This window comes from Tamandua tetradactyla, chromosome 23 (genome assembly GCF_023851605.1).
Source record: "Tamandua tetradactyla isolate mTamTet1 chromosome 23, mTamTet1.pri, whole genome shotgun sequence".
NCBI classification, from domain to species: Eukaryota; Metazoa; Chordata; class Mammalia; order Pilosa; family Myrmecophagidae; genus Tamandua; species Tamandua tetradactyla.
Window position 1 is genome coordinate 47,574,942 of NC_135349.1, and position 25,020 is coordinate 47,599,961.

Consider the following 25,020-nt stretch of genomic DNA (forward strand, 5'->3'; position numbering starts at 1 on the left):
AAAGCGAATTAGAGTTTCACAAGAGAAGGGTGTGACCAAGAACGTTCCTTAAAGGAAAATGTGACATCTGATCAAGTGTTCAGGAGTGCTTTCAGACAAGAAAAACCTTGACCCTCGCCGGATGGCACAAGGTGGCCCTGGGGGACAGGGAAAGGAGCTCTGGGTTTGAAGTTCAATCTCGGGTCCACCAATTGCGAGCTGGGCTCCCTGGATAGGCTTCTTGACTCATCTTCCCCTGAGTAAAACTGGGGTCTGGCAGGAGGTGGTCCTAGTTCACCCCTAACTGAGAAGATGCCCAAGGCCAGCGTGGCAGGGCAAAGGTTTTCCCAGGGTGGAGGGAGACAGGAAACTTTTGTGATCACAGAGGAGCACAGGAGTGCTAATAAGGCAATTAACACCTTTCCTCTGATTGGCAGCCAGGAAATTATTGAAAAGGATTAGATAGAAACTGTGAAAAGATTACTGGGCAAAATAGAATTGAGAGAAAAGTAATAGCCTGTTCTCTAGATCTAAAGGAAAGCAAATATTATGATTAGAGAACTGGTCTCTTCACACCTTCACCCCCTTTCTTTCAGACCCAAATCCTAGCTTCTTACCATGGGCCTTTGCCCATGAGGCTCCCTCTTTGCGAGAAGCACTCTTTGCTCTCTTCTTTGCCTGGTTAACTTGTACCCCAGGGCTTCTTCCTTAGGGGAACCTCTAACCATCCAGATTGTTCAGTTTCCCTATTGTGGGATCTTTAAGCACCATGAACTTTTCCTTTGGAACACATGTCAACAGCAATTTTATATTTGTGTGGTTGTTCGATGGATGCTCATCCTCCCACCCACATTGCCAGCTCCGTGAGTGCTGCTTCCATGCCTGTGTTGGGTCACCACCTGTCCCCAGTCCTCATCCGAGTGCCTGCCACAGAGATGAAGAAGTAGAAGGATGAAAGAATGAGCAAATGAAGGGGCTACCCAACATCTGATTCTTTGTGCAGTTCTGTGGAGTTGGTAAGGCTGATGCTATTTGACACTCCCATGAAGAGACAGTGAGGTTCAGTGAAATGCAATGACTTTCCCAAGACACCCAACTCCTAAACGGTAGAAACAGGACTTTCACAGAACCCTTGACAACTGGAATTTTTATTCATCTTTTCTTTAAATAGGGGTGGCTTGTTGGTTAAAGTAGAAGTTTAAAAACAACTTAAAAATTGAAATAAGCAGAAAATAACAAAAACAAAAGTGAAAACAGACAACAAAGTCCACGGGATAGTGGGTTATGTTCAAACTCTCTACTTGAGTGTCAGCTACATCCGAAGACAGTCTACCTGTTGCACTTAAATTGCCTGGCACAAGTTTCAATGTTAACCTGGTAGCAGCCAGGAGTGGCTAATTCAAGCCCCAAGGAATAGTTTTACATCTTGATCACCAGTTTGGGCATCAAAACCTCCCAAAGTTGAGGCAAGTGGCTTTAAGGAATAAAGTGGAAATGCAGGTAGGAATTTATGACGTGACACCTGGAAAACATTTTCTCAGCACCTTTAAAAAGTTCTTGGACATTTCTGCGCAAAGGCCGTGCAGCTTGCTAAGCTTCCTGCCTTGATTAAGTTGAAGAGGGGAGAGAGTCTGAATTAAATGATGTACCTTGAAGGTGTATGACTCATACTCAGGCAGACTCCTAGCCTCATTGCAAGCAAGTCAAGAAAGCAAAACAAACAAAACCAATAACTGAATGACGCCCCCACTGTGTGCTGGTGATATAATGCTTGGTAAAATAAAGTGAAATGGACAAAAGAAAACATACACAGTCCCCGCCTTCATGAAGCATATTTTCTAGCTGTGGACACACAAAAATAAATGTTGAGTAACAAGCACAATAAGTGCTATGGAAATAGAAAGAGCAGTGTAGAAGAGAGGAAATGTACACCGTCAAGGACGTCAGGGAAGGCATCTTTTAGAAAATGTTCCAGCAACTATTTGAAGGATGAGCATTCCAAGGAAGAAAGAAGGAGCTGAGAAGGAAGGAGCATTCCAAGGAAAAAGGAATAGCACATGCAAAGGCCCTGTGGTAGGCTCAAGGAGCTGAGAGGTTATTGCAGTGGAAGGGGAGAAAACCTGGTGGCTTGTGGTCCTGGATGAATCTACAAATGTAGCAGGACCCTGATGCTGAGGGATCTGCCGGCCAGGCTGTGGTTTGTGGAATGTGTCCTCAGGGCTATTCATCACTGAGTGGTGAACACCAGAGTGGAGGGAAGCATGGGCTGCTGAGAGGGTGAAACCCTCACCTTCTCTTTGACTCAGGTTCCGCTGGCCAGAAGCCAGGCAGGTGGTTGCAAGGCTGTATTGAGTGCCCACAGGGCTGGCACAGAACTCAGCCCCAATCCCAAACAGGCAGCCTACAGAATAAGTCCATGATGGTCCAGGTTAGGAGATACCACCTAATCATACAGAGGACATACTGTATGTATAATAGCTGTGGGAAGAATCTTACGCCACTTGCTACGGATTTATCATTCACTGACATTGGTCTGGGGAAAGGAGGGTACTGACTGTTGGGAATCCTGGGGCTTGCTCAGAGCTGGACTCTGTCCACTGACACATTTCCCCTGAGTGTGGGGCAGACAAATTCATTCAGAAGGCTCATTAAAATCTCAACATATGGGTGCACGAGTATTCAGTGGTAGAATGCTCACCTTCCATGGGGAGACCCAGGTTCGAATCCCGGACCAATCAACCTAAATAAATAAATAAATAAATAAAAACTCAACATACCTCTTTGTGCACCTATGGTGCCTCTGCTTTTCGAATCTGTGGACTGAATATTTTGTTTGGCTGGGGATAAATGGATGCAGAGAGTCAGGCATCCATTCCAGAATTGTCCAATCACCATTTCATATATGCTTTAGCAAAGGAGGCAGCCTTTGCAGGTTATTAATGAGCTTATTCCACTTGCTCACCCATCAAGTGTGGTATCTTGGGTTATATTTATGGTTTTTTTTGAAAAAACAAGCTCTGCTTTCTCTGTCTTGTTTGAAGGAGAGAGTTTTGGAAGAATCCCTCAAGGAGACGTAACGGCAAGACGACACAATGTGCATGAGCTGGAAATAGCAGCCATTTTCACTCCAGAGAGTGTCTACAAAGCTTTCTGTTTCAATCTACCGGCCCTGTGCTCTGACGTCCAAACTTTACTTCCTTCCTGTCCTCTGGGGTGCAGGGCAGGCTTAGGTTTATTGTTTTCTGTGTAAAGAAAAAGGGTGAAGCTCATTCTTCAAGACTGAAGCATGCATTTTGGAATTAGAAAGAAAAAGGTCCATCTTCCTTCAGTGTATCTGAAGTCATTTTAGGACATCCTGTGTTTTCTTGGATGTGTTTCATCGACTGGCACAGGAGGAAAGATGGAAATGATGGAATGGGAAAAGAGAAGACAGGTTGGAGTGAGGGGCAGAGAGGAGCTGCCTCACCCCAGTTTGAGCCCCAGATCCACAGAGATTCTTCTCTTTGCTTCTAAAATACCCTTGTGTTCAAGTGGCAGCATGATGGTCTGATTAAAAATTGCCGGGGTTTCTTCCACACTGTCTCTCACTTATGTTTCCTTTACTCTCATCACTCTGAGGCTTGGCTTCTCCCCCTGCAGTTATGTTGAATCCCATGTCCTTCTTACTGCTCCCTGGAGCAGTAACTTCCCGCCATTGTCTTCCTGGACATCTTGGATGCCTTTGGCTCTCCCTCCATCCTCAAGGTCTGCTCCTGAGGCTTCTAAGACACCACTCCGCTGCTTTCTCCTTGTGCCTCTCCTGCATTCTTTCTCTCTTTTCTGGCCTTCTTTCCTTCTGCTATTCCTTAGTTTCTGATGTCCCCCACAGTTCTCAGGCTCTTCCCTTTCCACTTGTTAGGAGATATCATCCAGAGCTCTCAACAGTCGCCTGCAGAGAGACGAATCCTAACCCTCAAGCCCCAGCCCTAACCTCATTCCATATCTTCAGACCTGCAGATCTGCTGCCTGCTGGGCTCCCCCACGTGGAGGTCTCATAAGAGCTGTCCCCAAGCTGGATTCCATGTGCATCACCCACCTTCCCTTCCCTGCCAGCTTACCCCCTTGTTCATTCATTCATCCAGTGAACCTTTACTGGGTTGCAGCTATGCATCATGTATAGTGCTGACGGTGAGGAAGAAGGCAAGGTCTCCCTCCTGTTCTCCACTCACCAGGCCATCCTTCTTTCCTCCCCCTCTCTGCAGCCTCATACCCCTCGCTTCACATACACTGGTCTACTTCCTAAGCAACTATCGAACCTTTCTCTTCTTTGCCTCTGTTTCCACTATCTGATCAAGTCTTTCCCCCTTTCCAGGGATTGCTCCAGGGGCTTCTGGACTTGCTCTCCCTCCTCCAGCCTTGCCCTCCTCCCAGCTGCTCTTCAGTCTGTAACCAGGACACTTCTACAAGCCAAATAAGTGATGATTTCACAGCTCTGCTGAAAGCGCTTAGTGGCTTCTTATCAACTCCCCTGTCTCCCTCTCTCCCTTCCTCCGTCCTTCCTTCTTTCCTTCCTTCTGCCTTCCCTCCCTCCCTCTCTCCCTCCCTCCTTTTCTCCCTCCCTCCCTCCCTCCCGCTCTCCTTGACTTCCTTTCCTCACTCCAACGACTATTTGATGATTGTCAATTCCACATATATATGTGCTGAGCTCCAACTACATGCCAGGCCCAGTTACCAGTATGCTTGGAATACATCAATGAGCAACCAAAGAGAAGATCCCTGACGTCATGGAACTTATGTTCTATCAGAAATAGTCAGACAGGAAACAATAAAAAGAATAAACTCTATGGGATGTGAAGGAGGCAAGTGCCATGGAAGTGCCCTTGGCCCCACCTCCTTCCCAGCCTTAACTTCCCCTGTCCCCAACTTCTTTGCTTATGTCTCAGAGGAACCAAGCTGCTCGCCTTTCCTCATGCTTGCCTTGTTGTTCTCACCTCTGTGCCTTTGCACTGTCCCCTGTGCTGCTCTCTCCAGACCTTTCTGGCTAGATGCCGTTCACCTTCCATTTAGAAGCAGCTCAGGGGTCCCCTGCTTTGAATCCTTACCCCCTCATGCCCAGCTGGGTCAGGTGCCATCTTCTAGGTTTCCCCAGCACCTCTGCTTCCCTTGGTCATGACTCTGAGTCCTACTGGACTGTGAACTCCCCAGGGCTGGCCGAGCTCTGCCACTCGCTGGCTGCATGAGTCTAGGAGGCCAGAGAGCTCCCAGCTCCTCTGTCTTCTAATGAACAGGAACCGCCCACCAACTTCTCACAGTTGCCATGAAACCTGCAGCAAATACAGCTGCCCATGAGAGTCTTTGTTAGGGGCTGGGTGGTCAGTGGGTGGTATGGGTCAGGCTTTCCTGGCCCCTGGTCCCTTCTGTTCTTGACCTTAGTGTAGACAAACCCCCTTGACTTTAGTGTAGACAAACCCCCTTGAGGGCAGGCAGACAGCACTCCAGCTAACCTGGGCTCCTGCCTAAAGCCTACACTACCAAGAGAGACAGTGACTGGGTGACCCTGGGGCTGAGCACCCACTCAAATGGACCAGCATCGATTGTGGGTTGTTGTTTTTTTTTTTCAAGTAGTAACTTGGAACCCTTTTCAGAGACCTAACACTCCATTTTCACCTTTAAGTGATTCCTCAGAAAAACACTCAAGCCGGTGAATTTTTTTGTTGTTGAAAGCCATTCCTTCCCACCTCTTGGTTGCATTCCTAATTCCTTTTGTGCTCAGAGTTCAATGCCTATGGGGGACCCTCGTCACAAGGAGCTCACTGTGTCTCTTGAGCCTAAGTGGATCTCGGACAGGCCAGTGACACCCTGCAGTTGCTCTCTGGCCTCGTAGGAGATGAGTGAGAAATAAACAGGCTGCCTTCAAGATGTGCAGGTCTACATGAGTTATGGGGGGCTTGAATCCTGTCCGCTTTGATGGGGAAGTCATTAGCAAGTGGAAGAGCAGCTCCAGTAGGGCAGGGCAGGCCGGGTTGCTAAATCTCTTGGCACGAGCACAAGCCTTACTCTCCTGCAGCAGAGCTGCTATTGCCAAGAGGGAGAAGCCAGCCGTGGCCGGCACCACTGCACCGCTGGGCCATGGGTCATTCGGTATGTCTAAATGTGCATATCTGGGGCTGCCATTGAGTGAAGGAAGTTCAGAGTCTTCAAAGAACAGGAGCCGAGTGTGAAAGGTCAGGCTTTGGAATGAGCACAATTCAAAGTCCAGTGCTCCGTGGGGTTGTGCCAATACACGCGTGATCAAATGAGATGCAATGGGACTAGCGACTGGCCTGTGGTTAGCAGTTGGTAAAGAGCAGCTACTGCGTGCCGGGCATGTGCTGCCAGGCGCGTGGATCTGGGCTCATCCCATCCATGTGCACGATGGCTTTTCTGTTGTCAGCTGAGGAAACTGAGGCTTCTGTTCTGAACGCTGTGAGAGCTGGCGAGCGGTGGAGCTGAGGTGTGAGCCGGGTCCTGCACTGCCCCGGCCCCTGCCAGGGTCCCGCTGCGTCTTGGCTCTGCAGAGCCCTTGGAGCCGCCCTCCTCGAGCACGTCGGGGGAACAGGCAAGCCAACCCCGCTCAGTAGCCTGGTCTGGAGAAAGATTTTTTTTTTTTGCCATAACCACTTAAGTTGTGGGTTCTGAGAGGTCAGGCTGGGGGGTGAGAGCCATGATGGCAAGTTGTTTGGGGGCTTAGGAGACGGGAGCAGCAGGAGGACGAGGGATCGCCCTGGTACAGGCTGGTGGGTGGCAGTGGTGCTTGTGCCAGACCCCCGGGTACTTCTTCCTTTCCACTGAACCAGGACCCAAGGAACCCGGAGGTGCAAGGGCTCCCGGAAGGGCCCCCTCGGGGCAGCTGCAAGGCTGAGGGAACAAAAGAGAAGCAGCCAACCTCAGCTGCAGGCCCTGCTTCTTTTTAAAAAATGAGTACAAATTGTGCTGATGGCACCCATTTTGTTCCAGAAACTTCTCATCATCCCAAACTGAAACCCCATACCCATGAAGCATCCACTCCACCCCACGCTCTGGCTTCAGCCCCTGGCAGCCACTAATCTGCTTTCCTGTCCCCCTGGGCTTGCCTCTACCAGACTTTTCATATACCTTGAATCGTGAAATGTGCAGCCTGTTACGTCTGGCTTGCTTTGGAAGGCAGCAAAGTGGGGTTGGGAGTGGGCTAGGAGTTGGGGGTGGGGAAATGGCCTTCCCTGAGCTCCCGAAAACCCAGCTCAGCTCCGGCAGCAATGGGGACACGGATTCTGGCTGGAATCGGTTCTGCTCCTGGGTTTGGATAGCAAGGGATACTGTTTAGCTGAACCCACTTGGTTCATGGGTCTCGGAGAGAAAGTAGCAGGAGGTCAGGTATTGAGGAATACCAGGTCAACCTCAAAAAGATGTATTTATTTGCTTCCTACCTTCAGATTCGTGTATCAAGGGATTCTTGTTCTTTAGAGACTCAGCCCTGGCCTCCCAGCCCCCATTTCACACCCCATATTCACAAGCACCCCTCACTCCACTCACTCACCCTTCCTAACTCCATCTCTGAGCCCTAACTCAGCCTTTCTCTCTCTCACTCATTCCTTCACTCTTTCATACTCGTACCTGACTTCATTCATTCATTCATTCACCTATACTTTCAGCAAACCTGAGCTCCACCACGTACTGGGAGCTGGGCGGGTTCCTATTTCTTTAGTGATAAATTAGCATTCATCTAGGCATGTGGAGACCGATGTTTAAATAGGTACTTATAATACCTGGAGGGGAGGGTGACAGTGGAAGCATGGGCAGTGAGTTCAGGGAGCCTGGGGTGGGGGTGGAAGGGAGGAGAGGGGAGGGGCAGCTGCCCCTTTCTTACCCAGGGAGCACTGCCTCCTTCACCCCATCCCCCCCATCCCCGCAGTGCTCAGATCTCTCGCTCATCTGCATCTCTCACTGACCTCTCGAGGTTTCGGGGCACAGTCATGTCCCTTCCATGGGGACATGAGGAAATTGAGGCTGGGTTTGTGGGCAGCACCTCTGCCGAGTCGCTTCTCCAGGGCCCTCAGACGGTGGCTCCTTGCCTGGCTCCCTCTTTTATGTGGCTCTGTTCCTCTCCCAGCTGGGGAGATGCTCCCTCTGGGGTGGACCCTATTCCTTCCCTCCCACGCAGCCTGTTCTGACTCAGCCTCTCCCCGAAGGAGCCTCATTGGAGAAGACGAAAGAGGCTGACAAGCTGTGGCACGCAGCTGTCTCGGCCGCTGAGGCCTGTGGGAACAGTGGAGGCGAGGGAGGCAGGCACTCATGCTCCCCTTACCTCCTGCTCAGCTCCAGGCACCGCTTTAGAGCCCACCCTCCAGGTGTGAGTCTCTACTCCACCAAATACCTGGACGTGCCCCTTACGTAACCTCTGCCGCTTTGCTGAGCTTGTTACTAAACTCCGCCTGCACCTGCTGAAGCCAGAGCTGGACTTTATCGAGATCCCCAAGTGACTCGTGGGCTTGTCAGAGGGTGAGAAGCGCGCCCCTACAAGGCTCACCTTCCTAACTGTGAAATGGGAATAGAGAGGCTAGGTTTACAGCTCTTTGCTAGGGTGAGCCATCACCCCAGTTTGCCTGGGACGGAAAGGGTTTCTGGGGTGCTGGACTTTTGGTTTTAAAACAGGTGGGCTATCACCCTGTTCTTAGCCCAGCACCTGGGGCACAGCCAGAGTGCCTTCACAGCAGGGGTGTCACGATGTCATTACCAGGACATTCAGGACGCATGTGGGAAAGGGCCGTGCGGATGCTATCCGTACTTGCACGGTGCTGTGCTGGTGGGTTGTGGTACTTTGTGCTTTGTTGGTGCCATCACTGTCGATTCCTTCGTGATTACACAGCCGTAATAACCACAGCTCTTCTGGCTGAGCTGTTAGTGTGTGTCGAGAGCAGGCTGTGCATTATAATCATAACCACCCCTTTGAAGTAGGGACAAACCTGATCTCCATTTCAGCAATGAGAGAACTGAGCCTCAGGGATATTGAGTATTTTGCCCAAAACCCTGAAACCAGTAAATGGAAGAGCCAACCAAGCCTCAAACCCTCTGCCCTCCTGACACCAGTGCTGTGCCTTTATCCACGTAGACATATGGACTCCCAAAGGGAGAATCCTGCAGGCTGAGCCCTCAGAGCTGTGTGCAGGCATTTCGTAGGCAGCAGTGGGGCACGTTTGAAAAGGATAGTTTTACTCTAGTATTTACCACCAGGGGCTGCCCCTAGTAGGAATTATGGGGAAGCCTGAGACTCTCCTTTTTTCCAAAAATAAAGCTGCCTGTTTCAGTTCAACAGAAGCCCATCTGTGAGTGACAGTCAGATATAAAAACTTAATGAACGGGACCTGATTGCTTTTTCTCTCTACTGGAATGACTTAATGACAAGTGATTATTATTGGTGGCAACTTGTCATCTCTTCCGTCTGGGTCATGGCAGCTGCGACATCAAACTCTCTGAGAGGAAACCAAGCTCAGCGGCATATTGAAGAAAAACAAAAAATATGAGAAAAAGGATGAAGAATCCATGCTGGGAAGAGGGAGACATGTGGAGAGAGGCAGGCGCCCCTGTGGGAAAAAAGCATGGATAAGAAAAGGAAAGGATGATGAAGGGGAAAATATCATTCTGTAGTTTTAATTCCTCCGATCTAAGTTTGGAAAGATGAGTACAGAATAAGTCACATTATTCTCCATTTATTTTTCTAGCCAGAGTTGTGTAGAAATCTCTGGCTACAAAAGTAACAGAAAAGCTAACTCGAAGTCACTTAAACAAGATAAAATATTTATTGGAACATGCAGTTGACAAATGCATTGGTTTCAGGTGTGGCTCGATCAAGGCACTCAACAAAGATGCCAGAATTTGATAATTTTCCGTGCTCCAGCTTTGCCTATGGCTTTGCTGGTTTCTTTCTCAAATTCTTTATGGTGGGAGGATGGCTGCCAAAAATTCTGGCTAGACATCCAGGTTCAAGCCTAACCTAAAAGAGAATTTTCCCACTAGTTTTATTATTATTTTTTTTGCACAAGTCTTGAGAATCACTCTGATTGGACCAGAATGGGCATGTTCCTATGCCTGAACTAATTGCTGACACTATGGGGATTGGACGAGCTGGTTGTATTGACTGAGATTGGGGAAAAGTGGCTCCTCAGTGGAAATTCATGGTGCTATTATCAGTAAAGAAAAACGATGTCAGATGGTCAGAATAACAAAAGTCTGTGGTGTGACTCAGGGAGGGCCTTGCCTCTCTGAGAAAAGGGATCTGGAAAGAATGGGCTCAGATGCACAGAGCAAACCTAGTCACAGTTGGGAGTGGCATAAGAAGGATGCTCCTGTGTGATCGGGTTCGTTAGCTCCCCAGAAGCTGACCTGAGGTCTCTGATCAGGTAGAATTTCACTCTGGCCTTGGTGGGAGCTGGGCTGCCTGTGTGAGAACGGCTGGACATAGCTTCAGACAATCCATAATCTCTAACAACCCTGTTTGAAAGTGTAGAATCAGACACTCACCCGCAGGTTGACAGAGCGCTGGCTGAAGCCATCCTGGGCCTTTGCATAGAAATAAGGGCCTGAATCTCAGCAGGCATCATCCTGCTAATGATCTAGAAAGCAGGAGATGGATACAAAATCAACAGTCATTGTATGGTTCTGATTGATGTAGAGTGTTGCAGCAGGAATCAAGGAATTCGCCTTTCCATGCATTCATGTGTTCTTTCCTCCTGCATTGTGTTGCTTACGAGAGAGAGGGCTTGGCTGTGGATGATGAACGGGGATCAGGTCTGGAATGACTGGGGAAACGTGAGTTTTCTAGCCGTGATGTCTGAGTATAATCAACTAAATGACATGGGCAATGATTATGCACGTTAGTGCATTATCAGTGGGGGGCACCTTTCGAATTGGCCAGAATTCCAGAGGGAGGAACAGGGCTGGTGCACATGAACTCCAAATGTTCCCAAACCTCTGGATCCCTCCCCAACTCCCATGCTTGGAGGCATTAATGGTGCATTCAGAAGAGGAACTTTTTGGTAATAAAATTGACCTAGGAATTAAATCCAGAACGCTTACCGTGATCTACAAGGTTACATGCTGTAGTACCCTGTACTGGTCTTTTTTTATTTTTATTTTTATTTATTTTTTTTTTTTTATTTTTTTATTTATTTATTTATTTTTTTTTTATTTTTTTTTTAAAGGAAACCTGTACTGGTCTTTGTTTCCTCTTCTAACTCATCTCTCTCCACTCTCTCCCTCACTCGCTGTGCTTCAGCCATTCTGGTCCTCATTTTGTTGCCTGGACTTACTTACCAAGCCGTTTACTATCTTGGAACATGTTGGCTCCTCTGCTCAAATGGTTCTCTTCCTCCAACTACCCACCTACCCAAACGTTGTGCGGCCAATTCTTCTTTCATTATCTTTTTATCAGCTTCAGGGGAGCAGGGGAGCTAATATAAAATGGCGCTCCTGTCCACCCCACTCCTGACACTCTCTGGAACATCCTCTGATTTCCCTAAATTACTCTGCTTATTGAGTCCCTTCTTCCTTGTCTGTCTCCTCTCATTAGAATGTAAATTTCATAATAACAGGGACGTTCACTGTAGTAGCCTCCAACCCTAGATTTGCTTTCCTACAACAATGCCTGGCACATAGCCAGAGTTGACTAGATTTGTTGAATGGATGAAAGGCAATCAATAGATGAATATTTTCCTGGACTGTAGATCTGGCAAGTCCTCTCAAATACATAAAGCACCTTGCTCCCTTCCTGCACACGAGCATCTTGGCAGTCTCAGAAAGCTTGCCCCAGTTTCATGCAGAGAGAAGTGGCCCAGCACCACGCAAAGTGGAAGGCTGACTCAGAAGGTCATGGTGCCCTGCCCTTGAGGGGTTCTCAGTCCCGAGGGATAGACAAACAACATACCTCTCAGAGATGTGTAACTGGAGAATCACATACAATCCAAGGCTGAGGGGTGAAATGTGAAAACAAAGCACTGGAAATTCAAGTAGGGGAGGACCAAGAAGGAACTGGAGACACCAGGAGAAGTCCTTGTTGGTGTGGGAACTTGCCAACAGTAACTCCAACTCAGCCCAACTGAGCCCTTCCTATGGCCGGCTGCTTTCAGCATATACACAACCGCCCTTTAAGGTGGTCTCCGTCATATCACCCCATTTTCCAGATGGAGACTGAGGCTTTGGTGAAATTACTCACCTATGGCAAGAGGTGGAACCCAGGCTGTCTGCAATGCCCTTGCCTCCTACAACCCCCCTGCTCCTGGTGGGTTCTTTGTTGGAAAGTCCTCCCATGTGATGACATCACTGTGCAGCACAGAGAGCACTGAATTAGGACTCGAGAGACTGGTGTCTGTACCTGCTGTACCACTGACTTACAGGAAGTTTGGAGCAAGGCACCCAAGCCTCTGGCATCTGGTTCCTCACTCAGAAAACAGGGAAGTTGGATTTAGTGGTTCCTAAGTCTTGCTGTGCATCAGCATATTCGGGGCAGTGGGAATACCTATTTTAGGTCTCCACAGTTAGGTATGGTGTGGAGCCTGGAAATCTCTAAGTGAGCTGATGCATGGTCAGAGTTGTATACTGAAGGCTTGGATGAGTGTTTTCAATCCTGACTGGACATTAGAATCCCCTGGAAATTAAAAGGAGACAAGAGCAATCCTGGGCCACCATGCCAGACCAACTGAATTGACATCTTTGGAATGCTATTGGGGTGCAAGAGGGAAACATCAATTTTAAAATTTAGAGACCATTGAGTTCTTGAAATGTGGCTGTTGTGGTCAAGCAACTGAATTTTGAATTGCATTTAATTCTTTAAATGTAACTAGTCACATGTGGCAAGTGGCTACTGTATTGGAAGAGCAGGCTGGGATGAGGTTGAGGTCTGGTAGTGTACCCCAGTGCAGAGAACTCTTCTCTGCAAGTATCTTGCCTAACACCCACTCCCTGCACTCCCATCACACATTCAGTCCTAGGGCCCAGCGTGCAGATTCTGAGTCAAGCCCGGAGGTGTTCCTTTCCTTGTCTGAATGGTCGCACTTCAGAACCCTGGATAGTATCCTAGCTGGGACCCGGGAATCACCAGAACCTTCAGATTGAGCCTCTCATTTGAGGAGACAGGAGCAGCAAGCTAAGTGATCTCAGGTCATTTTAAAAGAATGCTGGTGGATTTGATGGACAGGGGCAAATATGAAGGCTTTCTTGGATTTGCCTGCCAAAAGATGCATTACTTGGCCTTATTAATTTAGCACATGTTTATGGAGTACGTGACTCCTATATAGATGCTGAGACTGAAACGCTTAGCCAGATCCTGTTAGGGCTATTTTGTGCTTCCACTTCATCCTGAAGATTGTGGGAACTACTGAAGAAATTTAAGCTGGACACCATGGTCCAATTTGAAGTTTAGAAAGGTAGCTCCAGTAGCAATCAGAGGGTGGGTGGAAATGGGTCAAGAATTGGGTTAGGGACTTCAGACAGGGAATTCCCTCTATATTTTAAGGGAGAACCACACAGGGTCTGAACTTAAATGGGTAATAGCAAGAGGAAAAATAAATAAATCTGTGAAGTGAAGAAGTAAAGGATGCCTATAAATGTGGGTGGTAATTAACTAAGGTAGTAAACAGGGAAAGAGCTACCTCATTTCCTGAGAGGAGCAAAATGGGGGATAGAATGGAACTCATAAAATGGTCCAACAATTGGAGGTTGTTTAGAGTGGAATTCTTTGTTTATGAATAATAAAGGAATGTGCTTTGGGGAAATGGCACCTGGGTATAATTTCCATTCCCAGCTCTGGTCTCCTCCATAAACAGATTGCCAATTGCACATGGGATCATAGACATTGGTTTCCCATTTCTGGGGAGTTTTCTCTTCTAGTTGGGTGCCTTAAGAGGGATTACATGGGGTTATTTATCACACACACACACACACACACACACACACACACACACTTCTTTCCTGCCTACCTGGAAGCAGTGTTTTTTTACTAGTTAAGCACCCAGATTCTGGATTCAGATGGTTCTAGTTTTAATCTTGTGTCTGCTATGTAGTAGCTGTATGAGTTTAAGCAAATTATATTTTATGAGCTGGAGTTTTTCCATCTGTAATTCAGGGATAAAATAGTAAGACTTAATACTACATGCTACATAGTACTACATATTGGACATGCCCAGTAAATATTAGCTACAATGATGACATGATGAGGGGGAAGAGAATGGGGAGGAGGAGAATGCATGGGTGCAGTGGTGATGGGTGATGATGATAATGGAGGATGATGATGGTGGATGGTAATGTTGGTGATAGAGAATGATGATGATGGAGGACGATGGTGATGATGCTGGAGGAGGAGGAGGAGGATGTTGGGTGATGATGATGGTGGTGGTGGTGGTGGTTGATGACAGTGATGGATGAGGGGGAGGATGATCCTATCGAAGGTTGATGGGTGATGACGGGATGCTCAGTTGATAGAACAGTAGAGTAAAAGAAAGCACACTAGGGCTCACCAGAGCAGTAGGAAGCAAATTCTCAAGGGCTTTCTCTTGATCTTTTCTGGGTCACCTGCATTATTATTTTCCTTTGTGTTGGTGCTTACCCTGGCAGGCAGAATGAGAATGTTCTAGCTTGCTGGCTGCCAGAATGCAATATACTAGAAACAGAACGGCTTTTAAAAAGGGGAATTTAATAAGTTGCTAGTTTACAGTTCTAAGGCCAAGAAAATGTCCCAATTAAAACAAGTCTATAGAAATGTCCAATCAAAGGCATCCAGGGAAAGATACCTTGGTTCAAGAAGGCCGACAAAGTTCAGAGTCTCTTTCTCAAGTGGAAGGGCACATGGTGAACACAGTCAGGGTTCCTCTCTCATCTGGAAGGGCACATGGCGAAACGGCATCATCTGCTAGCTTCTTCTCCTGGCTTCATGTTTCGTGAAGCTTCCCGGGAGGCGTTTTCCTTTTTCATCTCCAAAGGTTGCTGGCTAGTGAACTTTGCTTCTCATGGCTATGTTGTTCTGCTCTGCTCTCTCTGAATCTCCTTCGTTCTCCAAAATGTGTCCTCTTTTATAGTACTCCAGAAACTTATCAAGATCCACCCAAATGGATGAAGCCATGTCGTCACTTAATCCAGTTTAACAAACACTCTTGATTAAATTGCATCTCCAGGGAGATGATCTGATTACAGTTTCAAACATACAGTATTGAATAGGGATTATTCTGCCTTTATGAAATGGGATTTTGATTAAAACATGGCTTTTCTAGGGTCCATACATCCTTTCAAACCAGCACAGAGACTAAGCCGTGGGAGTGGGTGACAACAGTCACCAATTCTCTCATGCCTCCTGGGGAGGAGCAGTCTTCTCATTTCCTATCTCACCAAATATTTAATTTGCCCCTATTGTGTGTGAGACATTATGGTAAGTGTTGAAGATATTATTTTGAATAACACTCATTCTGACATTGAGACAAGAGAGAGGAAAACAAGTAAATCAGCTTTGGAGTTCAGATATTCTATTGAGCTGGCATGGGGCCCAAGCATCAATATTTTTAAAAAAAAATCCCTCTCCAGGTGATTCTAATGTGTGACCATGAACGAGGGTCACTGGTCTGTGTGAGGGAATGCTGGATGACAAGATGCCTAAGCTGTTGTCACCATCTGGCCTCATGGATGGGAGGGAAATCACTTAACCTCTCTTCCGGTGTCTCTATGAGAAACGTCATTCATGAAGGTTATACCACATGCAATAACTTATGTCTTAGTTTTTTAGGCTGCTGCAACAAAGTGCTTCAAACTGGATGGCTGAAAAAACAGCAGGAACTCCTGGTCTTCAGTTTTGTGTGTTCAGTGTCCAAAACCAAGTTGTTGGCAGGGTCATGCTTCCTCTGAAGTCTGTAGGGTTCTGCTTGTGGCTTGCCAGCAGCCTTTGACTTGAGGCATAACTCAATCTCCGCCTCCATCACTTTGCTGTCTTCTCTTGTTTCTCTAACTTTCCTCTCCTTATAAGGACTCCAGTCATATTGCATCAGGGCCCACCTCAATCTGGTTTGACCTCATCCTATCTAGTCACATCTTCAAAGACCCTGTTTCCAAATTGGATCGCATTCATGAGAACAGAGATTAGAACTTGCGCATAACGTTTTGGGGGATGCAATTCAATTCATAAAACCTTATCCTTGGGTAGTTAGAATCAAAGAGATAATGAATCTGGGCGCACTGTATAACCTTTGTGACTGGGTAAGTGAAATGAAAGATGATATTTTACACTCCATTAAATACCAGGCCTTGGAACCCATGGCGTTAGGCTGGGGTCTCAGCAAGCCCTGAAACATTCTAGAACATCAGATCAGAAGAGAAAAGGCCTCCTCTGTGGTGGGCCTGAAATACAGAATGAGACACCCAGAATCCCATACCCCACTGCCTCCCTCACTCCATGTTGGAAACAGTTTGTTCTGTCTTCTGCAGAGCAGTGAGCATGAGGAGAGAACTGCTTTTGCTTCAGAGCCAAAGTGGGGGTCTGAAATCTGTTCCCTCTCCCCCGGCTGCACAGTGCTAAGGATGCGGGTGCCAGAGGTGGTCAGAGACAGATCTGTAGAATCCCAAAGGTGCCGGCTGTGTGATGGCATGACGGGACGAGTGCAGGAGAGGCGGTCTCTGCTATCGAGTCAGGCAGCAGGAAGAAAGTTCAGAAAGAATGCTCCAAAGAAGGGGCCATTTGGCACATGGGATGCCTGGTCCTGGGAGTGTGGCCAAATTCCCCCATCACTATCTGCCAATCCATGAAACTACCTTACAAAAACCCAAGGCCAAATATGATCCTGTTATGTGCATTTATATTTTGAGAATACCTCTCACTTCCATCCCATGAAGATTGTATGATGCTTTTGGTCCATGATGATTTTTGAAGTTTATGTTTCAGATGTCAGTGGAAATGAAAGTGATACTGGGTAAAGGTATGAGGTCCATGATGTGAGTGAATATTTTTCTCCAAAGCTTGAATTCGTCACTGTTAAGAAAGGCAGTTTCTTCTTGAAGACCTCTTGGCCTTGGTGGTTTGCAGGAAGGCAGGGTGGAGGGTGAAATTGGCATGCCAGTGGATTGGGAAATACTAGTTGCTGAGCTAGACTAAGAATCCCCTAGGTGTGATGGTATACACGAAAGAACTGTGGGTCTGGAGAGGAGACCCTAAACTGATAGGAGTTGGGCATGGATAGATGAGCCTCTTACTTCTGCGATTGAGTCCCATTCTCACAATAACCCCATGGGATGGTGGTTATCACTCCTGTTTTATAAGTAAAGACATTCACACCCAGAAAGGTTAAATACTTACTTAGAGTTGCATGGCTATTAACTGCCAAACAAGGATTTGAACTCAGGTCCAACAGACTCGAGAGCCCATATTCTTTCCACCATAAAGCCCACTGGTAGGCTAAAGAGTCTCAACTTAATGCAATAGGGAGCTATTGATGACTATAGAGGTGGGAAGTGGCATGGTTAAAGCAGTGATTTGGGGATTTCAAGCAGGCAGCTGAGAACAGCTTTTTTCAGATGAGAACAGTGAATTGTTGAGATGCTTCAGTCCAGAATGACTTAAGGGTAGCATAAGCCCCTGATATGAGATACCAGGAGGTCTTGGTCTCCTGAAATAACACTGGCCTACATTTGTTAAGCAGTTGGTACATGATGGGTACTGCACTAGACACTTTTATACAAGAAGCTCACTTAATTGTTACCGGGAAGGTGTTGTTGTTGGCAACAGGCAGTGCAAGGTGAAAAGTCAGACCTGATTGTCCACCTGAGTGACCTGGAATACTCGCTTGACCTCCGAACCTGTTACTTCATTTGTAATGTGGGAAAACAGCAGTGTCAGCCTACCACACTGGTTGGGAGGGACCACATGAGCTAATACGCTGAGCTAGCAGACCTGACCTCAAGGCATGACCCTGAGCCACACGCCTCCCACAGGACAACTTCAGGCGGCTCAGTTTTCTGTGTAATTATTACCATCCCATCATTTTACAGATGAGGAAACTGAGCCCTGAAGAGGTTGCATGATTTTTCCCAAGGCCACCCAATTAGGACTGGAACCTGGAGAGTCTGACCCCAGAACTTACACTCATCCATCCTGGGGGAAGGGTTTCATGGGGGTCATAAAAGGGTGGTCAGTACAGATTATGCTTGGGCCAAAGCACTGCAAGGCACAAAAGTGGGGATGGCAAAAAAACAGGTCTGGTGAGTGCTCATTCACTGACGTTCTTTGCTGAGCTACCTCTGAGTCTGTAACCTGCTGTACCTGGGATTATCTTTCTTCTCCATGAAGCCTGCAATACCATTGTGCCCTCTTCTATGAGTGGAGAGCCAGGTGAGGGTGCATTTGCTAATAGTTCTGCTCTGTGCATGAAGCTTCTCATGTATGCATTGTTAACATCGCATAGTGCATGGGGCAGGGATGTTAGGGCTTCTCAAACACCAAACACCACATCTAGCAAGTCCGATCACTCCCCACACCCCCACCTCCACCACTACCAATTATCCTGAGGAGGTAAGTGCATTTGTGCAGATCAACTCATAGATCCTTTTATTGGGTTCCATTTGTACCCTTAGCCTCCTGCTGAGAACTGCCTCTTTTCCTCATGTGCTCAGTGCAAGAAGATGTGGACCCCATTGCCTTTTGCAGTCATAATGTAGCTCTAGTGATAGGTTCTTCAGAGGCATCTTTGGTCCATGGAAATTATTATATATCTTGTGAAATTGTTTGGAAGGTTTCAGTCTCACCTCAGTAGGACATCTGGCCACGTGTGAGGTTGACTAATGAAACTGACTTGGCAGTTTGGTTGATTGATTGGCTGAAACAGGGACCAAAAGCTGGTCTACAGTAAGTGCATTGAAATACCAGAGCTGCCTTAGTATACTATAGAGGACAGTACCCAAAGCTTAGGGAGATTGGAATGTGAGAGTGGATTTATCACATGAGACCTTCTCACCCACCTTAGGAGGTCTGAAGGACATATCTTTCACCATGATTGGAAGGAATAAATTTGTGAATGGAGCCCCAGCATCCATGAAGAGTTGTGTGGTTATTCTCTGTAGGTCAGAAATTAAAGTGAGAACTATTGCCACTGAAGGGGGATCCTTACATACAATTGGGATAGTTAGACCTTGCTTAATTGCCAAAGGGTCACAGCAGTCATCAGAACAGTCTCACTTATACAACCCATGGCATTGGCTCGTTGATCACGGGGCACCTAGAAGTGAAATAAATGGTCAGTCTACTAATTTCTTACTTGATCTGTATAAGTGGAAGAGTTCTAGGACAAGGGAGCAGAAGTCTAACTTGAATCATCTTTAAAACAGAGAGCCAACGTTCCTTACTCAAGTCCCAGACTTGAGCCAGTCTTCAGACCCAGAACCCCTTGAGTGAGACTGGCTCACTGCCAAAAACTATACTGTTATTCTTTCCCCAGCCTTCCTCAAAGGGATCCATGGGCTTTTACCAGGGTGACTGTGTACTGGGAAAAGGAAACCAATAGACTTCTAAGGGATTACTGGACATCGTCTCTCAACTGATACTAATTCCAGGAGACCCAAAACATTACTGTGGTCTACCAGAGTATGGTATTATGAAGATCAGGTGATCAATGGAGCTTTAGCTCAGGTCTGTCCCACAGTGGATCCAGTGGGCCCCTGAACCTATTCTGTGATTACTCCCTAGTTCTAGAATGCACAATTGAAACAGACATATTCATCAACTGGCAGAATCCCAACATTGGGGATCATCTCTGCCATCTTGTGTTAATGTTACTGCTGTTCTATGGGCAGCTATTGAGACTCATAGGACTTCTGTAATCACCTCCTTATCAATAACGAACTCACAAAAATTTATTTTTGGCATTGGATAGAAGAGCGATATTGAAAGTTTTTATTTTTGGATACGACATTCAAGAGCTATATAAAACACAACCTCAGATACTGAATTTTTACCCTCCACCTTCTATTTAAACAGGGATATTTGTCTTAGCCTTCATTTACACATCTGTTAACTCATACATCCTCTCATCCCCCATGTATTGACGTGTTCATGTGCCAAGCCCTCTGCTATGTTCTAGGATCAAGGAGATGAGGACAACAAAACCTTTGCCCTTGCGGAGTTACAGTCTTGTTGAGGCATGGCTTAAAATGATTAATCAATCCAAGAATATTGAATTTCTCCAAAAGCTACTGTAGGGAAAAAGATAATTATCCAAAGTCTTTAAATCAGTTAGCAACTTTAATTGATTTAATTAGGTAAAATTCATAGAAATGAAATGTTGGAAGGGGCCCAGAAGGCATTTATTCCTGCTTCCTCTCTCTGCCTTCAGGCCATGCTACACTCAAATTATTCCCCAAACCCATGCATTTCATAAAAGAGCGGTATTTTGAAGAACTATAACTTTTGGTCCATTCAGATAAAATTTTCTATTCGTGAGCATGCATTGGGAAAATGATGTAGACTTCTTGAAAGAGTTGACATGCACAGCTACAAAGTATTGTTTGGAAAGACATCAATGAACTCATCCATCCTGAACACACACACACACACACACACACACACATGTGCACACAGACAGGCACACATGCATATGGGCATACATACTTGTAATAGAATCCCATAATTTGTACTGTTGGGGCCATGGGAAATGCACATGGTAAATGCAGAATGCAGATACTGTAATGTGATAAGGACACTCTGACAATTTTTTCGATTTCCAGAAAAAATATATCTGAGCATTTGTCGAGTCCTGTTTTGCTGTAACATGGAGGCATACCTTCTGTTGAGTTGGCATTTTTGCATCCTGCCAGTCATCGGCATGGTTTAAGCATCTGCTGGATGTGGATCTTCAAGAATCCCAAGAAGACTGTAGCTATGTGCGGGAAAGGGGGCTGGATGTGTAGTCACAGAGCCTGAGTTCAGATACTTAACAAACCATCTTGAGCCTTATCATCCCTGTCGATAGTACCACCTACATAGAATTGTTGTGAATATTGAATGAGTTAAGGCATGTGAAGGTGGTTTGTAAATTTTACAACTGTAAATATCACCTTTTTAAATGGAAATTTTTTCTCATTATCATAAGCTTGCAGAGATTTGAGGACTATTAGTGGTTCTTAACCATGTCACTCTCCGGTGCAGGAGCCCTCCTTGGCTATGCATTATGTTCAGGATAAAGTCCAAGAATCTGTATGTAGCCCCAAGGCCCTTCCCTTGAGGTCCCTGCCAACCTCTTCATCATCTCTCCTCCATGCTTCAAAACCACATTGCAATTATCTCCAGTTAAGATGTGTGCTCAGGACTCCTCTGGCTGGAATGTCCACCCGTTTCCCCTCTTCCTCACCTGGATACACTCTTCAGCGTTTCTTAATGTCTCACTCAGCCCCCAGTCTATGGAAGATTCCCTTCCTCAAGTTCCCATCAGATCCATGAAGGCAGGGACCAAGTCAGCCTAGTTATGATTAAATCCCCAAGGTTTAAAACCATATTGGCACATAGATGTTCAATGAATATTTGCTGAAGGAACACCTGGATGTCCATTGTAAATAGAATTTACAATGCTCTGTCTCACACAGGAAGCTTGAGTTCAAATGACAGAAACCCTACTCTAATTGGCTTCTGTGGACAGGGGAACTTTTTGTCTTTGTCTTACATAATCAAATGGTCCAGAGAAAATGGCGTCAAGCACGGGAGACCCCAGGTGCCTCCTTTATGTCATGACAATCTGTCTCCTTTTCCTAATACTGTTTTTGTCTTTGTTGGCTTCATATTCAGATTGTAAAGCCCGGGGTCAGGTAATATTTGTAGTGGAACCACATGGTCTCAAAGAGGGGGATGGGATGAACCAGAGGAAAGTGAAGAGAGTAGATGGTGGGCAAACAAAAATAGCAGATGTCCTTCACTTTACCCGACTGAGCTCCTGCATACAAAGGTTGCTCATCTCTGCATTTCCAGTATCTGCCCCAGGTCTGGCATATAGAAAATGCTCAGGAATTATTTGCAAATGAATAGATGTGTGATGTATTTTCCCTCACTTCTAGGAAGAAGCTTCCATAAGCCTATAGAGATACAGATGGTCACATATAAACTGCCTTCTGCCTCATACTCTGTTTGCTTTCTTTCTACCTGCTGGCAGGATCCGACATCTACCTTCTTCCAGTTTGGAGCTTCCATCCAGCAACAAGCCACGGTCATGCTGAAAATCATGCAGGATTATGACTGGCATGTGTTCTCCCTGGTGACCACTATCTTCCCCGGCTACAGGGACTTCATCAGCTTCATCAAAACCACAGTGGACAACAGCTTTGTTGGCTGGGACATGCAGAACGTGATCACATTGGACACTTCCTTTGAGGATGCAAAGACGCAAGTCCAGTTGAAGAAAATCCACTCCTCTGTCATCTTGCTCTACTGTTCCAAAGACGAGGCTGTCCTCATCCTGAGTGAGGCCCGCTCCCTCGGCCTCACCGGCTACGATTTCTTCTGGATTGTCCCCAGCTTGGTCTCTGGGAACACGGAGCTCATCCCCAAGGAGTTTCCATCAGGACTCATTTCTGTCTCCTACGACGACTGGGACTACAGCCTGGAGGCACGCGTGCGGGATGGCCTGGGCATTCTCACCACTGCTGCCTCTTCCATGTTGGAGAAGCATTCCTACATCCCTGAGGCCAAGACCAGCTGCTACGGGCAGACAGAGAAGCCAGAGGTTCCGCTGCACACTTTGCACCAGTAAGAGAGGGCTTGGTGTCTCCCAAAGTGGGCTCAGCGTACTTTTGTTTGTTTATATAAAAAGAGCTGAAATGTGCATGGAACATAGTATTGTGTATGTAGTGAGAGGATTTTTGTTTGCTTTCTATTCTCCTCTCATCTCCTTTTGTTTTTAAGATAAGTAACATCATTATAACTGTTATCTGCACCCTAACTTTTTTTACTCAATCATATGTCTTGGAAGCCTACACTTGAGATATAAACATACATAGCAACTATATTCTTTGTAATCTACATGTCAGATTCCTCAGTATGGATATTCCATGATTACTTTATCCAATCCACATAATGATAATGATAGGGATTTAAGTTGTTTCTGATTATTTTTTCCATTCTGTTTTTTCCCACTACAAACAAAACTGCAAACAATCACCATTGTACATGTTGATATGCACAAGTGTGCAGATGTTTCTCTAGGGCTGATTCCAAGAAGTGGAAGTTGGGGGACATAGAGTATGTGTGCTTTTAAATATAAATGTTCTTGCCAATGTGTCCTACAAAGTAGCTAGACCAATTTATGCCCACACCAGCCATTTATGAAAGAACTTATTTCCCCACGTCCTAACCCAACACACTAGATTTTAGGAAAATTCCACACACTGGTGCTTCAAATCTGAATTTCTTCCCTTCCTGCACTCTAAATATTTTTGTAGGTCATTGAAAATCTTGACAAACATCGCTTTTAAAGCTGCATGGCTGAATCATAATTTATTTGACTACTCCCATCTCGATGGACATTTAAGTGAAATTTTAAGTTTCTGAGGAGCAGCATTGCTCCTGTGGTCCATCATTACGGCTCAGCTGTTGGGATTTGGGCTCATTCCTCCCGCACCGATGCCCCTTGTTTATTGTGGATGTTCGCTGATGCAATCTGTTCTCAGTCCTCGGATAACTAGCGGCATAGCCGTGTGATTAAATCACTGGGCTCTGGAATTAAACTTCACAGGGTTCAAATCTTCTCTGTTCCACTTTCCACAGGACTTGGACAATCACTTTACCTTTCTGGGTCTCAGATGATGTAGGTACAACTGGGCTTGTATTGAATCACTTGGTGTGTGGGGGGGGCATCTTGTCACCAAACAGAGTGCTTGGCCTCATGCTAAGAGTCTGTTAATTCAGTGGATCTTGGTGGGAAGGGAGACAATAAGTGGCATTTCCTGGGTGACTAGACTTTGAGAACCAATGCTGGTGGTTGTGAAGGTTAAATGAGGGGATGTGTGAAAAAGCGTTGCTTAGAATCATGCCTGGTACTTAGGAATTTTTTAAAAACTGTCAGTGAAGCTGTCATGGGTCAACAGAAATCACTGTCAGCAGGCCAGGCAGGCTTGTGGTCAGCAATGTATACCAACATTTGGAAATGGCTCCGGAAGGTTTTAGGACTTTGAATCTGCTATAGTTCAGGTGTGATCTCTGGGCTGGGTGTGGAAGTGATGTGTGCATGGGTGTGCATGTGCATGTGTGTGTGTGTGCACACTGGGGCAGAGACATTATACCTCCTTACGATGAATATACACCTAAAAAACAAACCCTTGAGTTCTTAAGAAATCATATTCCTTTGCAATTTTCCTTCCCCTCTCCTCTTCCCCACTTTAATGATTCTGTTTCTACATCACCACTTTCAGCATTTTAAATAATTGTTCATACACAGGGAGAGACTCGGAGAAATCAGAATGAGACAAAAGAGCCTCTTACAGAGGCAGCATTGCTGCCAACCCAAAGACAAGGGCTGGGCTAATGAATTCTTACTCCGTGTAATAAGACATGCCCTGCAGCTGGAATGTTCAGAAATATGTATGATTTTTTTTTTTACGGAAACACAACTCAATTTTCGGGCAATTGAAATCTAATATACACAGGAAAAGAATTTGAGAGGGGTAATTGGTAAGACATTCAAACCCCTTTCCAGTGGTCACCTTAGATTCCATGCTTAAAAAAAACCCCTGCTGACTGTGAAAGGCTGTTGTGCTATTTCCAGAAGTTGTGCCTTTGAATGCAGCAATTTTGTAAATGACATTTCAGCCCCAGAGGTGCAATGCACCAAGTGTTGTAAGTCATCATCCATTGCTTGGTGTTTCATGAAACATCTCTCCGTCCACATAGGGCTGCTGGTGCTCACCCAGCATGCAAGGGCGAAGAGTGGCCCAAAGAAACTCTTATAGTACTAAGGGTACTCTATCTTTCTATCCCTCCATCCGTCCCTTTTTCCATCTGCCAGACCCTGTGGTAGGCCCTGGAGTATAGAGATGAATTTAGAT

At 46.2% G+C, this 25,020-nt stretch overlaps 1 protein-coding gene across 2 annotated transcripts in view; it reads left to right on the top strand.

Moving 5' to 3' along the window:
* Window positions 1-25,020, top strand: part of GRIN2A (glutamate ionotropic receptor NMDA type subunit 2A) — a 421,881-nt gene that overhangs the window by 223,630 nt on the left and 173,231 nt on the right. For both annotated transcript variants that reach the window (XM_077141849.1, XM_077141850.1), the window contains exon 2: window positions 22,134-22,726. In XM_077141849.1, coding sequence (XP_076997964.1) covers window positions 22,134-22,726 — 593 coding nt within the window. The remainder of the gene's footprint in view (window positions 1-22,133; window positions 22,727-25,020) is intronic.